Source organism: Lissotriton helveticus, chromosome 4_1, assembly GCF_964261635.1.
Source record: "Lissotriton helveticus chromosome 4_1, aLisHel1.1, whole genome shotgun sequence".
Taxonomy (NCBI): domain Eukaryota; kingdom Metazoa; phylum Chordata; class Amphibia; order Caudata; family Salamandridae; genus Lissotriton; species Lissotriton helveticus.
In genome coordinates, this window is record NC_136063.1 from 1,740,057,434 (window position 1) to 1,740,073,271 (window position 15,838).

General features: G+C 41.3%; 1 protein-coding gene across 3 annotated transcripts in view; it reads left to right on the plus strand.

The window, feature by feature from the left end:
• TYW2 (tRNA wybutosine-synthesizing protein 2) overlaps positions 1–15,838 on the plus strand; it is a 228,030-nt gene that overhangs the window by 166,692 nt on the left and 45,500 nt on the right. For all 3 annotated transcript variants that reach the window (XM_078688421.1, XM_078688418.1, XM_078688420.1), the window contains exon 7: positions 12,335–12,492. In XM_078688421.1, the coding sequence (XP_078544547.1) occupies positions 12,335–12,492 (158 nt within the window). The remainder of the gene's footprint in view (positions 1–12,334; positions 12,493–15,838) is intronic.

A 15,838-nucleotide genomic window follows, 5' to 3' on the forward strand; every position in this document is an offset into this window, starting at 1 on the left:
TATGCTGCTCATTCTCTATCTGATTGTTTTCACAAAGTGAGCAAACTTCGTCCAATGCTTGAGAAGATGGATCACGGTTCCTGGCCCAACGAGCCAAAGTTGATTTTATTAAAAGGTTACCATATCTAAATTTTAAAAATAATGTTTTGGCAAGTGGAGGCTCTATTTCGTCCATAAAGGTCTCATAAAGGGGTTCATCCTTAAAGTTAAAAATTTTTGAGACTAATGAGCCACTGGTTGTGGTGTTTACAGTCATATTTGCTACGAAGGACCAAAAGGCTCTTTTCAGGACTAATTTGGGGTTAGATGGTAACAGCTCAGGGTTCTCCCAAAAATGTTTCAGACCTATGTTATTGAACCAAGTACTAACATGTCTAAGCCATGGAATAGTTTTCTGGCTGTCCAACGCCATGATCTCTATCAGCCCATCTCTATAAGCTTGAAGTTCAGGGACATGCCACAATCTAACCCATAGCATTAGCGGTCTGATAAGAACATGATGGTCAGTTCTTTTAAAGTTAAGGTCCAGTTGCAGGGGTACTAATGGTGTACCTCTCGGAACCCTTACCAAGCTTCGCATAAAATTATTATCTTGGACGCTAAAGGTCTCCTTGGACCCAGACCCCCATAATTCCGCACCATAAAGAACTGATGATTGGACTTTGAATTTAAATAGTTCCATTACTGGAGACACCGCTTTACTAGTGCTTAGGCTTTGCTCCCTAAGTATTGGTTTGACATTCTGAGCAAATAACAGTTTGCTTTTTTCCAATTGAGCTTTCCAGGTGAAGTTGGAATCTAGTGTCACCCCTAGATATGAAAAATGTGGCACTGATTCCAACTTTATTCCTTTTAAAGTTAGGCAACCCTTGTCTGGTTTGGTTGGATTTAGGGCCATATATTTTGTTTTTTTTCCATTAATCTCCAGCCCCTTTTGGCTACAATAATCGTTGAAAGTGTTCAATAAAGTCTGCAAGCCGTTTTTTGTTTGGGATATCAAGATGGTATCGTCAGCAAATAATAGGGATGCTACCCTTTCGCCGTTCAGTTTAGGAGAGTCGTTTTTACATCTCTCTAAGTATGAGGGAACATCATTCATGAAAATGGAAAAAAGCGTGGGGGCCAGGACGCATCCTTGACGAACTCCACGTTCAATTGGAATTTTTCGTGTTAATTCGCCGTTTGGACCCCATCTAATTCTCGCAAAGTTCCCTTCATGTAATTTTATAATCTGAGCTACTATATTATTTGGCATACCCGCTGCACTCAACGTTTTCCACAGAAGATCACATGGCACTAAATCAAATGCTGCCCTTAAATCAACAAAGGCAACATATAAATGGGCCTTTTTTATCTTTACGTACTTCCAATAGAGGCAGCAGAATCTAAAGCACTGATCTATAGTGCTGACTTTTGTTCTAAACCCGGCTTGAAATTTGGTCAAAAATAAATTTTCCTCCAACCAATTACTCACACGTAATAAAATATGACGTGAGTACATTTTCTGAAGGATGTCCATTAAGCTAATTGGCCGATAGTTGCAGGGGTCCTTCCTATCTCCTTTTTTATATATTAAAACAATTTCAGCTCCCTTCCAACTTTCGGGGAATTCTAAACTATATGATAATTTATTGCACAGATAGTTAATATAAGGTGCCCATATTTTTGAGTCATGCTTATAAAGATCCCCAGGGATTTTATCCAAACCTGGAGCTTTCCCAGATTTTATTTGGCTTATTGCCAACTCTGTTTCCCCTAAACTAAAAACAAGCGGATCTGCTGGAATTTCGTAACTTACTGTATTTGATGCTATATGGGAATCATCATATTTTTTATACAAATTTGTAAAATGAGTTACCCAAGTTTGCTCATCTAAAAAGGTGTCCTTGACCACCCTACCTACATGGTTCCCATTTGCTACTAGCCTCCAAAAAGCTACCTTATCGCGTAATCTTGCGGCTAACAGCAATTCGGCCCATTTCTCTTCCTCCCACGCTATTTTCGATGTCCTTTGGACAGACTTGTAGTTGTTTCTTGCTTTTTGTACATCCAATTGGGACTTGGATTTAATCGCAATTAAAAGTTCCCTCTTTGACTCTCTGCAGGATCTGTCATACCAAGGCTTACTATGAGACAGATTCTGGGTCTTTTGCTGGTTTGTTTTAGGCATTTTGGTTACCAATAATTTTAGTTTGAGAAAGAACTCCTGATGTATAGTCAAGAAGGGAGTTTTTACTTCCTCCTCAGGAGTTAAACCTAAATATGAAGCAAAGGTCCCAGCAAAGAGTGAGTATATTTCGCTAAGAATGTCACTATGATCCAAAATAAATGGCCATTTTAGCGATCTCCTATTGTTGCTAATATGGATCTCGTTGTTATCGCCAACACCTTCCTCAGATGGGAGTGGTGAAGATGGATCAATAAATAGTGCAACATCTAAGGTCAATTTTAAGGGAAAATGATCGCTTTCGACCCTCTCCATTATTTCAAGATCTACAAGATACGACCAGAGGGGGATGGAAACTATCACAAAATCCAAATTACTCTTATAGGTGTTCCTTCTAAAGGTTGGTTTCTTTACGGTGTCGGACGGTAACCGACCGTTACAGGCCCTGAGGAAGTGCTCTGTGCAAAGTTTGGTCAACTGGAGAGCCAAAGTGGAACATTTGACCGATTTAATATTCTCGAGGAAAGGGATTTTATTCGCCTGATCTTCTTCCTCAAAGATCTCACTTAGGCCCAAAACAGGTTCGTAGTTGCAATTCAAATCCCCAGCCAAAATAACAAAGTCCTCCCTAGGATCCAGCCCTCTCGAAAAACAGTCTAATTTATAAACAGTTGGAGATTCTTTTGAAGAAGAAGCTGACCTATTGTAGATATTTATTAGGAATAATTTATTCCCATTGGAGGTTGTAATTTTTAGAACTAAAATATCTACAGAATTTACGTCTATCACCTCAATATTAACCTTTAGATTTATTTTTACCCAAATCAGAAGTCCCCCCGACGACCTTCCACTTCTGGAAGGGGTTGCCCCAATACCATAGGTCTTGTAGCCTACCCTATGGGGAGTATCAACTGCCCATGTTTCCTGGAGTAAGCAAAAATCAAAAGATTCTATGAAATTAGCCCACTCGGGATCCCTCAGGTTGTTAGCGACCCCGGCTATGTTCCAGCAAACCAAGTTAACCGGCACCCCAAGTACGGATGGCATGGCAGTATTGACCCTTGGTATCTTTTCACTAGTGTTTGTCACCAGTTGAATTGCCGAGGGTATTCCCTCGGAAGGTAAGTGACTCAAAATGCGTGTTGGATCTACCAGTTCTTCGGGAATATTTATGTTAAGAGTTACAGTTTTAACCGGAGACAAGGATACAAGAGTTGCCAATACATCACGCTCATTTACAGCACCCAGAACAGTGGGATTGCTTATGTCCCTTCATCCCCCCCGTTCGGGAAACATCAATCGCAATTGTCAAGGCCACTAAAAATATCAAATCTATTTGACGTTTCAAGTGGTGTGAAGGGTTTTAGGTGATCCATCCTTCTGTTTTGAAAATTTTGAGTTCTAACTGGAACATAGTTCCATCCCAAGGGGTCTGGGGCTGTCACAGAGCAGGGGGCATAATACGTACTTCTTGTACCCTGTTGAGTCGGAGGATACTGAACATGTTGATTACTCCCAACGTGCTGTACAATAGGGTAATTGGGTGGCTGAGTTTGAGTTTTATATAGTGTGGAAGGGGATACTGAGATGGAAACACCACTGACCTTGGATAAAAATACGTTAAGGGTCTTGGAATTATAATATTATTAGAGCTGCCTGTCTGCCAGTTCAATATAAATTGTACCGCATTGGGGTCCCTAAAATTCACCACCACCACATCACCATCAATGTCTTTAGATCTGCCCCCCAACCATTCAAGACGACGGACATGAACAATTTCCCCATTGATATGGTTTGCAATTGGCCTATGCATTCTCAGCCAATGCGTTATCTTATTTTTTAATTGGAAAAAACCCTCCCTCTTATTTTGTTCAAGCACAGGCACACCTGTTAGGACTACCACGTAGGGTACTGCCTCTGGTGGAAGTTCGGGCAACGGAACCCTTCTGGGTTTCCCCCAGGTGTGTCTGGTTTCCCCCACCTCCCTTGTTGGTTTTGCCAAAAGTAAGTTGGATGTGTTACCGATAGTTTTGAATGTATTATCAGTAGTTTTGTTTGTAACATTACTGTGAAGAAGTACATCTCAATAGTAGGTTAGATTTTTTTTTGAAGAAAATTCTTGCTTGTAGTAAGGAATCTTCTTTTATCCCATCCTCGTCGCCAATGTGAAGAAGTACATCTCAATAGTAGGTTAGATAAACAGGTTTCTTTATTTTCATCAAAGGAAGAAAGGATCCCATCCACAGTAGAGATAGGCAGGCAGTAACTGACACAGCCTTGTTCAGATTAGAACCATAACATGACTACATCATCAGATTCTATGAATAACATTCTAGTCAGAGTAAGTGTTGAAGCTAACATAGAGAAGGATACCACAATTACCCAACAATTGATCAGCAGTTTTTTGTTGAGGGGGTTTGGGGGGTGCATGGTGATGGACAATAGCTGACACTGTGTTCCCCATAGGTTTAGAGGTAGATACAGTTGAGGAAGGGATAGAAACAGTACAGGGGGAAATGGATGAAGGTGGTTGGACTGTAGATGACATAATTTGTGGTGCATTGTTAGATGCTAGACTGGATACATTGATAGTACCTGTATGAGCTACAAGATCTTTTTTAACCAATGCATCCTCAATTTTGGACAGTCTACACTCCACTTCCAATAGCCTCTCTAAAATAGATGCAGAGTAAGATTTAATCAAGTTCTCGATATCAATTAAGGACACAGGACCCTTATTCTCAATATGTACATTGACAATCGCACTAGTGTCCATACTGTCCACCTTGTCTACAGGTGTATTAGGCAAGACTGAAGATGTAGATATGGTATGGATCCCCTCTATATCTGATTGTAACACACAGGGATTCTTGACAGCTATGGCCGCTTTTTTGCCAAAATCAGAGCAGCTCAGTTTAGGTTGTAGCGGATCCCATCTTTTCCGCCGTGTTTTAATCGGTGGCGGACCATAGATTTTTTGCGTGAGTGGCAATTTTTTGGCCTTATTACGAACTGTATGCAATTGTGGCAGAACATCTCCCTTTGATGTAATTGAACTACTTGCATGTGATATTAAAGGCAAGCCAATCATATCTGTCCTAGATAAAGTATCTGGTGAGTGTACAACCATGTTCGCTTCCGGGAGTTGGCAATCCGATATATTAATCGTTTCATTGGCTATTAAGCCAGTAACAGTATCAAGAGTTCCAATCACAGGAGTTAGTGGCAGTAAAACAGACCCATTCTTTATACTTTCCACGGAACGGCGTCGATCCGCCCGCCGCTCCGCCAAAACAATCTCCCTAGCAATATCAGGTGAAGATTTTGGAAAGTAATTATCCAAAGTCCCATTTAGCAGCAAACCCTGTTTATCCTGCGTGGGTTGCTCAGTATTTGTGGTGGCCATCTATAGGCGATAGGAGGTGATGGCAAAGTGATCGGCGGTGGTAATGAGAAGTTATCAAAAACAGTCGGTACCTGAAGGCAAATGGATGTGCCCAGTCCGGTCTCCTCGGTTCTCCTCGGGTCTCAGAGGGACCGCCCTTAGTCCGGGCTTTGTCCCGGAATTCGTCCCGCACACGCGTCCCGCTAACGCGTTGTGACTCCTGGTCTTATACGGGTCATTAATTAGGGGGCGGAGACACGGGAAGAGGCGGCAGGTGTGCTGGATGATTCACGCACAGCCTGGTGGGCCTCGCAGTCCCGTCCTCCTGTGGCAGCAGGTCTCTCTCCCAACGCGGCTTCTGATACCGGGGCTCCAAGCAGGTAATACAAGCACAACGTCCAAGACTCCAATGCAAGCGGCACCCGCGGAGCGGGGGCCGCGAGGAGTTTTCAGAGGCTCAGAGCAGGGGGGCGGAGACACGGGAAGAGGCGGCAGGTGTGCTGGATGATTCACGCACAGCCTGGTGGGCCTCGCAGTCCCGTCCTCCTGTGGCAGCAGGTCTCTCTCCCAACGCGGCTTCTGATACCGGGGCTCCAAGCAGGTAATACAAGCACAACGTCCAAGACTCCAATGCGAGCGGCACCTGAGCAATCGCGCGCTGCTCTAGGGTTGATCTGTGGTAGTTTACTTCGTGAGGGAAGCCCCGCCTACGACCCCACTCATCTTTTTCATTGGCTTGTGTCTTTGTCCTTCCTAAATGCTGCCTTCCGATTGGTTTATAGGCTTGTTAGTCCCTCCTTATGACTGTCATGTCTTCATTTGTATCCTTTCATGGCTACTGGCCCCTTTACTTCGAGTGTTGCATGGTATGTGTTATTTACATTGGAGCACTATTTTCTTTAATAAGGTTCTCTTACAGCCCGTGCCTTCTCCCCCCTCCCGCAGTCTGTACCTTCTTGCCCTCCGCACTCCCGTTGTACCTGCCTTCTCTCCCCCTGGCCCCCGCCCGCGCTCTCGTTTGCAATGCAATAAATGCGAGTCCTATTGCAATGGTAGTTTAATTACGGGTTTCATTGAAACCCGTAATAAGGGCCTTACAGATCTGTTGGGAAAACAAATAGTTATTTCTCAAGGTGCCACAGGGGAATGCAGGGCATTTGATTTTGTTGCTAAAGGGAAACTCTGAGAAAATGTTCTGGAAAATATATATATAAAACGAATAAATGTTTTGTTTACTTGCTTTGGGTTTATCCAATTTAATAGCGAACTCTCTTTAAAGAAACAGTACCTTCGTTAGAATAAAATATTAAAATCTTTATGACTTGTATGAAGTTGCAGAACACTCTCCACCAACCACCATCAGCCACAGGAGCATAGTTGCCCAGGAGCAAGCCTGGGAAATGTCCATGTGTAACTGAACCACAAGATTGAAGGCAATCCACAGGTCCACGGTCTTCAGGCAGACCTAACGTTTTTTTCAGTTCACAAGTGTAGTATTCTTCTTTTCTTCATCAATCCCAGGTAGTGTTCTCCTCAGAGTGTGTCAAGTAGGACATTTTAAGGGGTAAAAACATTAATTTATCAGTGATGACCATAAAACGAACAGGAGTAAAAAGTAATTCCTTCTGCGGCTCATATTTGATTTGCAACGGGGTATCACTCATTTCCTGTACCACGGATATGCTTTCAGGAAAAAATGCAAAGCTTGAGTATCCTACAGCATTGAAGCCTTCATGATGGATCTCTGGATGCCTTGAGTAGAGCTGTCTCTGATCAACTCTACCTTGACTGACTCAGTTACTGGTAGTAAGCTTCCAAGGAAATCTCCACCCCCAAAACCCATCTGCTCCATTCACCTGTAGAGTTTACCTCTAGAGGTTTGTTATGGACCCCACGCTCAAAGGAGTAGAGGGTCACTAGAGCTAGTCACAGTCACAGTCACCTCAAAATGGAAAGGATTGGCCGAGGGTAATTTTCCCTCAACATCATGCACATTTTGGAGCCTTGTGGAAGCTGCTGGTTCTTGCTGTCATAAGGGGCGAAGCATCTGAGAACGGCATTCATACTAGACAAGGAAGACGAGGCCTTATTTTTAATAATGCCAAATTGGATTAAGTACTTTAATTAAGAAACATCTTCTGACACCAGTGATGTTTCCATACTAGATTACCTTATGGGCCTAACGCTACACAGGGAAAGTGTATTATGTGCTCAGGTTTTCACAAGGAGGATGAGGTCCATATACTATTCTTTTGCCAAGCCTATACTAAAGCAAGAAAAAGGTGGATCAAACCCTTGTGTAACCTTCTAGGAATAAGATCTTGCGCTATGGCATATAGAATTATTAAAACAAACACTTCCCAATCCATTATATTCAGCATTAGTAGATTTCTTTATTCTGTGTATATTGCTCGCAGGAAGACTGGTCAATCACTTTGAGCTGTTAAACTTTTGTTGGTTTATAGCGTCATAGCTGCTTTTTATGATGATGGTGTATGATTTTTCTTTCTATTATGGTATATGGTCTGACCTTAGATGTTAACTGTGATAAAGTTCTGTGTTTTAAAGCATTTATGTATGTATTTCTTGTTGAGGACGATTTATGACTCCTATAATTCATGGATAGTTTTTAACTGCTTTTAGACTTGTATGTATAAAATGATATGGTTTTGTGTTTTTATGCATGTATCTTTTATGGCTAAAGTAGCCGAAATAAAGATTTGAATTGAATAATACCAAATTGGATTAAGTACTTTAATTAAGAAACATCTTCTGACACCAGTGATATTTCCATACTAGATTACCTTATGTTGCGAAATTATTTTCCTATCAAAAGTTTCTAACATAAATGTGTATTCCATGTGACTCGTTTGAGAAATACCAGAAGCATGTTCATTAGTTGCACATTAAGATGCAAGTTGGAAAGCAAATGTGACTCCTAGACCCCTTATGTGCACTATGTACGACTGTGCAAAACGTTTTTCACTAAATTGTCAAAGTAATGACAGATATGGAAATTTTAGAAAAAAGAAAATGGCTGTCCTTTTAAATAGAGTACATGTAATTTGCCTGTTTTCAGGAGTGTCTGCCTTCACAGGAATCAAAACAGCAGATATTCTGAGAAAAATGGGGCAAACGTGGCAAAAAGATGCATTTTTCTGAACCGCAATACTTTTACTTGATGTTACTTTGAAAAGCATATATTGTAAATCTAAGGCTTTATTCCAACCAAAAATATCTTTCCCACCTTATAGCATTTTATTTTTTTATTTTCGTCCATCAGGACACCTCAGTAAACTTGATTGTGGTATGCAACAATTAAGCAGGAGCAAGCTGGGGTCAGTGTCCCAACTATCAGCTCAGTTTTATGACATTCCTCTTTCACTTAACCCCTTCGGCGCTGATGACGAGCTTAGCTCGTCATCAGTTGCGCCGCTCGCACGCTGATGACGAGCTGAGCTCGTCCTGTAACGCGGCTTTTGAAAAAAAGCAGCGCAGCGTGAAAATCGCCGTAGCGCGCATGTGGTTAAAGTGTAGAACCGCCTCGTATTAACTTGGGACTGAATACATTATGGAATACATTCATCACAATTCTTACCCCTTGTTCCATAAAAAAAAATACAATCTTCCAAATACTTTATAGCCGCTTAACAAGTTAAACGACATTGTAAGCAGATCCAGTCCTATTGCAGACTTCTCCAAGGGGGGTATTCATTTGGACGTTCCTCAATTGTAGAGAGCCTTGATAGTATGGTTTTACGTCCGTATTGCATCGTAAAGTGACCTGTGCATAACTAAAAATCTCTGTCTATTCCTCTCAGGGGCTACCACAGAGCAGATGCGTCACTAATTGCAGAACTTGCAGTTTTAAAGAGCTCTCACATTTTATCGCAAATTGATGGCATGGACCACGTCGAATCTTATGATCCCTTTTCCATCATGCCCGGCTAAGCCATTTGCCTCAATCTCCACATTTCCATTAGGAATCTACTTAGGCCAAAATAAATTAGGTGATTGTTGTCAGATTAAAGCATCCTAGAGGCCTCTTTGTGTTCTCTGATCCCCCGTGTTCGGCATAGTGGAATAATCAATTTTTTCCTACAGTTAGTATACAGGGGGCAAAAAAACAAGACATATTAAACCGTTTTTTGGTGCACCACACATAAGGCACTGTACATCATGGTCCTCCGTGGGATGAGCCCGCTTAGCTATAAACAAGCCAAGGGGCAAGGTTCCATACCTGAACTGTAAATACAGTTGTCTAGCTAGTGGCAGGTTTATCGCAGCTAGGAGATCCTCTCTCCTGTCGAGTCCTTAACCCCTTCACTGTGGGGCTGTTTCCCCCGCTGTGCTGGGGGGTGCCCACAGCGCCCCCGTGCTCAAGACGAGGTCAGCTCGTCATGAGCCACGGCGTTCCGGTGCTCATGACGAGCTGAGCTCGTCATGACCACGCCTGTTCCAATGGAACGCTCAGCACAGCAGGGGAATCAGCCCAGCATGCGAGCGTTCCATGTAACGGGTGCGGTCACGACGAGCTCAGCTCGTCATGAGCACCAGAGCGTCGTGGCTCATGACGAGCTGACCTAGTCATGAGCACAGGAGGGGTTAATAGTAAGAAAGTTTCTGTCAGAGAGCCATAATTCTGCTGGCTTTGTAGTAAAGAAATTATTCTAAGCTGGTAACAGTTATATTGGAGCGCACAGCGTGTATAAGTAAACGTAAATGCAAATAACGTATGACTGGTGCTCAAAGTGGAAAAAGTAGGTTACCACTACTTAATACAGCGTCAATTGACTAAACATTAACATTTATCCACCAAGCACTCTTATTGAGTTCGAATAACACAGAATCAATGTTCATGTATCTTTAATTTCATCTGTTCATCAGATTCGTCATCAGATTTCTTCATCCAATGTATAACAGTATAACAGCCAACACGTGTTTCGTCTAGTCAGTCTATGACATACAGACTTCTTCAGGGCTAACTTCAATCCAGATTTTGCCAAAAAATAATAATCATTAACCCATATTGTAGGGGCAAAACCATGTAGTACGTAAACTTCAACGTTCAGTATATCTCCACAAATTTCTTTAAACAGTAAGTCGTAGTCCAAATAATGTTTCCCATGTAAATATCAACTCCAATTCGAAAATCAGCAATACTCCAAGTCCGAGTATATATTTAGGTAAGTATTAGCGACCGCTTTGAACACGAAGGGAGCAGAGATAAGCCTACCATTAAGAGACTACAGAGTTGCTAATACTTACCTAAATATATACTCGGACTTGGAGTATTGCTGATTTTCGAATTGGAGTTGATATTTACATGGGAAACATTATTTGGACTACGACTTACTGTTTAAAGAAATTTGTGGATTGGACTGAGGAGATATACTGAACGTTGAAGTTTACGTACTACATGGTTTTGCCCCTACAATATGGGTTAATGATTATTATTTTTTGGCAAAATCTGGATTGAAGTTAGCCCTGAAGAAGTCTGTATGTCATAGACTGACTAGACGAAACACGTGTTGGCTGTTATACTGTTATACATTGGATGAAGAAATCTGATGACGAATCTGATGAACAGATGAAATTAAAGATACATGAACATTGATTCTGTGTTATTCGAACTCAATAAGAGTGCTTGGTGGATAAATGTTAATTTGTAGTAAAGAATCTCTGTTGCTCCAGAATGTCAGTTTGAGCAATGACTCAGACTACCCTTGGTGGACCAGGACAACACCACAGGCTAGCAAACCCAGCCTCCAATAGGGTGGCCCCAATATATCGTAATCAAGCAATATCTAGGGAATCAAACAGACAAGATTTCCTCCAGGCATCTACGATAGGAGATAAGCTCTGGGGTGAACCATATTCTCTGCCAATAAAGTAGGAATTTAACCCCACTTTGTCAGAAAGAGATCTCAGCACAAGATCCAGCCTAAGTGGGAGCAAAGGTGTACTTACTGGGAGCCCTACATTTCTAGGGCAGGGCGTATTGGCCAGAACTGAGATCTTAGTAGCATCCTAATAAGTCTTCTCGCTACTTTTTCCAATTTAATTGTGTTTTTTAGCTTCTGCATTTTCTTGGAGGGCTTGTCTTGTTCTATGTGTAATTGCGATTTCCACTTGCTGATGGGATTATTTGTCTTCAGGAACTAGATCTTCGCGATAATACCTTGTCAACTTTTCCCTGCTGTAGCCAAATAGGCAAGTAGATCTGCTTAAAAACTCCAGTCTTATTTATTCGATGAAATAATATTTTTGTTTGTTTTGTCACATATATTTTTGGTCATTTATAAGTCTTTAACCTTCTGTAATTAACTTGAAGTTGCATTTTTATATTTGCTAGCACCCTTTTAAGACAATTCAGTGAGTTAGACTTTCTACAACAGACATTGAGAATAAGCAGAGTCTTACTGCTTTATGCAATACTTCAATTGCATCCTCACGAGTTCATACATTGGATATTTCGAGTATTTACAGTTGGGCTTTCCAGTGTCTAATACTTCTATGCTTATGAGTTTTCATTAGAGACATGCAGCTATTGACTGCTGTATTTTCTTCTGCCCGTTTCTGTTCTGTGCATGCAAGAAGATGAATCACTTTCTAAAGTTGCTTCCTACTTAAAGCCATTTGAAAGTAAAATTATATTTCTAGTGCTCTCAGTGTTAGAAAGGGAGAGGAGACCCCACGAGGTTAATTTATGTAGACAAGGAACATTGCAAACTTATACTGGTACATAATTCTTGATATTTTTTTTCCGTCTCTACCTTCAGGAATTGGATATTTTACCTTACCGTTTCTCGTGCATGCGGGAGCAGCATTTGTGCACGCCTGTGAATGGAATCCACATGCAATTTTGGCACTGAGGAGGAACCTGGACCTGAACAGAGTTTCTGATCGGTGTAGGATACACGAGGGTGACAATAAGCAAGTACGTTTTGGCTCTTTCATTTTAAATTTCATATTGAGTTTTATGTTTGACTTGACTCTCTCTTGCTTCAGACAAGGTTTGATTCGGGGAGTGTGCAATTATGCATGGGCCCATGGTGGCTGAGATGGGAGCTGGCACGTACCCCATAATTCTGCAGGTGTATGTTTTCTGTCAGTGAACTCGTTGTGAAAATGATTTTTTGTTTGTTTTAGCAAAAAGAGCGATGTTTCTTCTCTGAACCACCTAGGAAAACATTGTGAGGATTCATATTCTGTATTCTCACTTGGAACTGCATGTAATCTCGGCCTTTGTTTCTAATGAATGATGGTCGGGAAATCTGCCAAACCATGGAGTCCACAACTTTGATGTCATTAGCAAGTCTACACTCAAAATAATGATCACAGGGCAACAGAGACTCAAACGTAGTAGTAAACTTCGAACATGTTTTACTCAAAAGGTCACACATATCAAAACACCTCACCATAAAGCACTGTAGGATTTACCACGTTCTTGTCTAGTTTAATTGTCCCATTTAATGTAAGGTTTCCACTATGCAAAAAAAGGTGAATTATAAGAACCTTTTTGGAATAATTCCCCAAATTGATATACTTGTCAAAAGTAAGATGTCTTTAAAATTCCCCTCTCTTTTGGCTTTATTGCTTTCTTCTATTTGTACCTCAGCGTTGTCTGTGTTGCGGTTTTTCACCACTAACACGCAGCTAAAGACAAGATATGGAAAATGGTGCATCAATTTGGGTGCCATGGTACCGGTAAATTAATATTCGCAGAGAGAAGCCTTTCCATTGTCAGACATTACCAAAATATCTAAGAATCTATACCTCTGTTGCATAAACAATGTGAGAAATTGGGTTGTTGGTTGACTAGGGTGTTAACCCTGCTCAAGCAACAGCACAATACTTGTTAGGGTGAACCATAAAAGTCCCTAAATTAACCTGTGCTTAACCCTCTGGTAGCTTGGCACAAAAGCAGTCAGGCTTAATTTAGAGGCAATATCTAAAGTATTTGTACAGCACACAAACAGTTGTAAAGTGAAAACACAATACAAGAAAAATTCCACACCAATTTAGAAAAATGGAGTACATTTTAATAAATTGACATCAAAACAACAAAAATCCAAGTAATAGCGCCGGAGTAATCCATTTTGAAAGGTTATGGAAAAAACTAGTGCCAAAAAGATTAAAGCGCCAGCAAATTACATCTAGTCACGCGAGACCGGGTCAAAGTAAAAAAAATATGGCCGACCGCGATTGAACGCAAGTTCGATACAAGAAATGAATTGGGCCCGTTCAGCACTTTCCGCAGTGAAGATTCCTATGTTCGGACTTAGTCTCTTTTTTGGAAGTTGAAATTCTTCAGCAGGACAAGGCTGGTGGCTGTAGCTGAAGAGATGTCCACGTGGGCAGATACCCCTTTGGCGAAGAACCACTGAACAGTATTTGCTGCTGGACAGAGAAGAACATAGCGAGAGCTGCCGTGAAGTCAGACGACCAGTGATTGTCCTTGGGTCCCTGTCCCTGAGGATCTTATCAGGTGCCCTTGGAGTTTCTCTTGTAGTCCTGGTTTCAGCAATGAACAGGACTCAGGCAGCAATTCATACCTTTGAGGGTCCAATGCAGGCTTCAGGAAGCAGAGCAGTCCTTCTAAGTGTAGCAAAGCAGTCTTCTGAACTACAAAGCAGGACACAGCAGGAGGCAGTCCTCTGAGAGTCCTTCCGTAAGTCCAGAAAGTGAACTGAAGAGTGGGTCTGAGAGTCATATTTTTGTACCTGGTACCTTCTTTGAAGTAGGAGAAGTCTCTAGCGAATTTCCATTTGAAGTGCTTGAAGTTTCCTGCTTCCCATGCCATTGCTCCAAGCTGGCTGCATAAACAAATGTAGGGGTGACAAGTCCTCTGTGTAAAGGCAGTGCATAGTCTATTCAGTTGCAAGTGGGGCTGTGCCCAGCCCTGCCGTCATCCTGCCAGTGATGGCCCATCTAAACGCACCTGATCTTTCCATTGTGTGGATATGTAGGCGGAACAGACTGCAGGCACCAAATAGGGCAGGAAAATGCCAACTTTCAAAAACTAAAAGACCAACAATTGATGGACGTGAAATGGTAACTTGTTCCCAATTTAAAGTTAGCACTTATTAAATGTAATAAGGCAACACAGTGTTAACCTATGGGACAGGTAAGCCTCGCAATAGTGAAGAATTAATTTGGAGTTTCCACTTCCAGGACATGTAAACCTTAAAAGTACTTAAAAATACACTGTACCCTGCCCAGTGGGCTACCTAGGGTTTACCTTAGTGGTGACTTGGATTCAATAAAAGGGAAGTTTAAAACTTGGCAAGGGGATTATATTGGCAAGTTAAATTGGCAGTTAAAAAATGCATTCATGTTTCAAAGGCAGAACTGGGACATGTTTTAAGGGGCTGCTTGGGTGAAAGACACAATAAGTGCTGCTCGCCCACTAGTAGCATTTAAATTACAGGCCCTGGGTATATGGTATACAATTTTACTAGGGACATATAAGTTAATTAAATACGCCGCTCTGGTGTAAGCCAATTTTACCTTGTTTTAAAGAGTGAGCACTTTAGCAAAGGGTAGCAGTAGTAAATTGCCCAAAGCCCTAAAGCCAAAAAACATGATTTCAGCAAAATGAGGATGACGGCAAAAGGTTTGCAGGAGGACCATCCAAAGGTTCACAGGCCTAACAAACGACAGATTCACACGAACGTTGCATTGGATAAGTCTGCTTTGTCAATGATCTGAGAAGGTTGAATGAAACTCTATTTCTCTATCTTTCTTTATGATATTTGACGTATAATAGGCATTTTAAATAGATGATGCTGAAGCCACATGCCATTCACATTCCAAGAACAGGGTTGTCTTGGAATGGTGTATACAGCTTATGATAGCTTTAGAGTGTTGTAAATCTTGTTTGAAAAACTTATGTACAGTAAGTACATTTTAAAACAGAAAAATCAGTTTTTAGAAATAGATTGAACAATCGGTATTTAGGAATTTTTATAACAGAAATGTATGACAACATTTATACACAGAACTATCAGTAAATACATTTGTCAAGTACTTCTCACAATGAGTGTTCTAAAGTTGTGCAAAAAAAGTGAAAAAGTTAAAAAGGAGCATGGACTATCACACAAGCATGGAATGTAAATAAGATGAAGCATGTACAGTTCCACAAGAAGTGGCTGTGGTGAGACCAGTGTATGAGGGATACAATCCTGCAGATCTTGCCCTAAGTTTAACAGACATACTTATGAATGTCGCATTGTACTAGAGAACAAATCCTATTCAACAGTCTCATTGTACATTTTCACTGC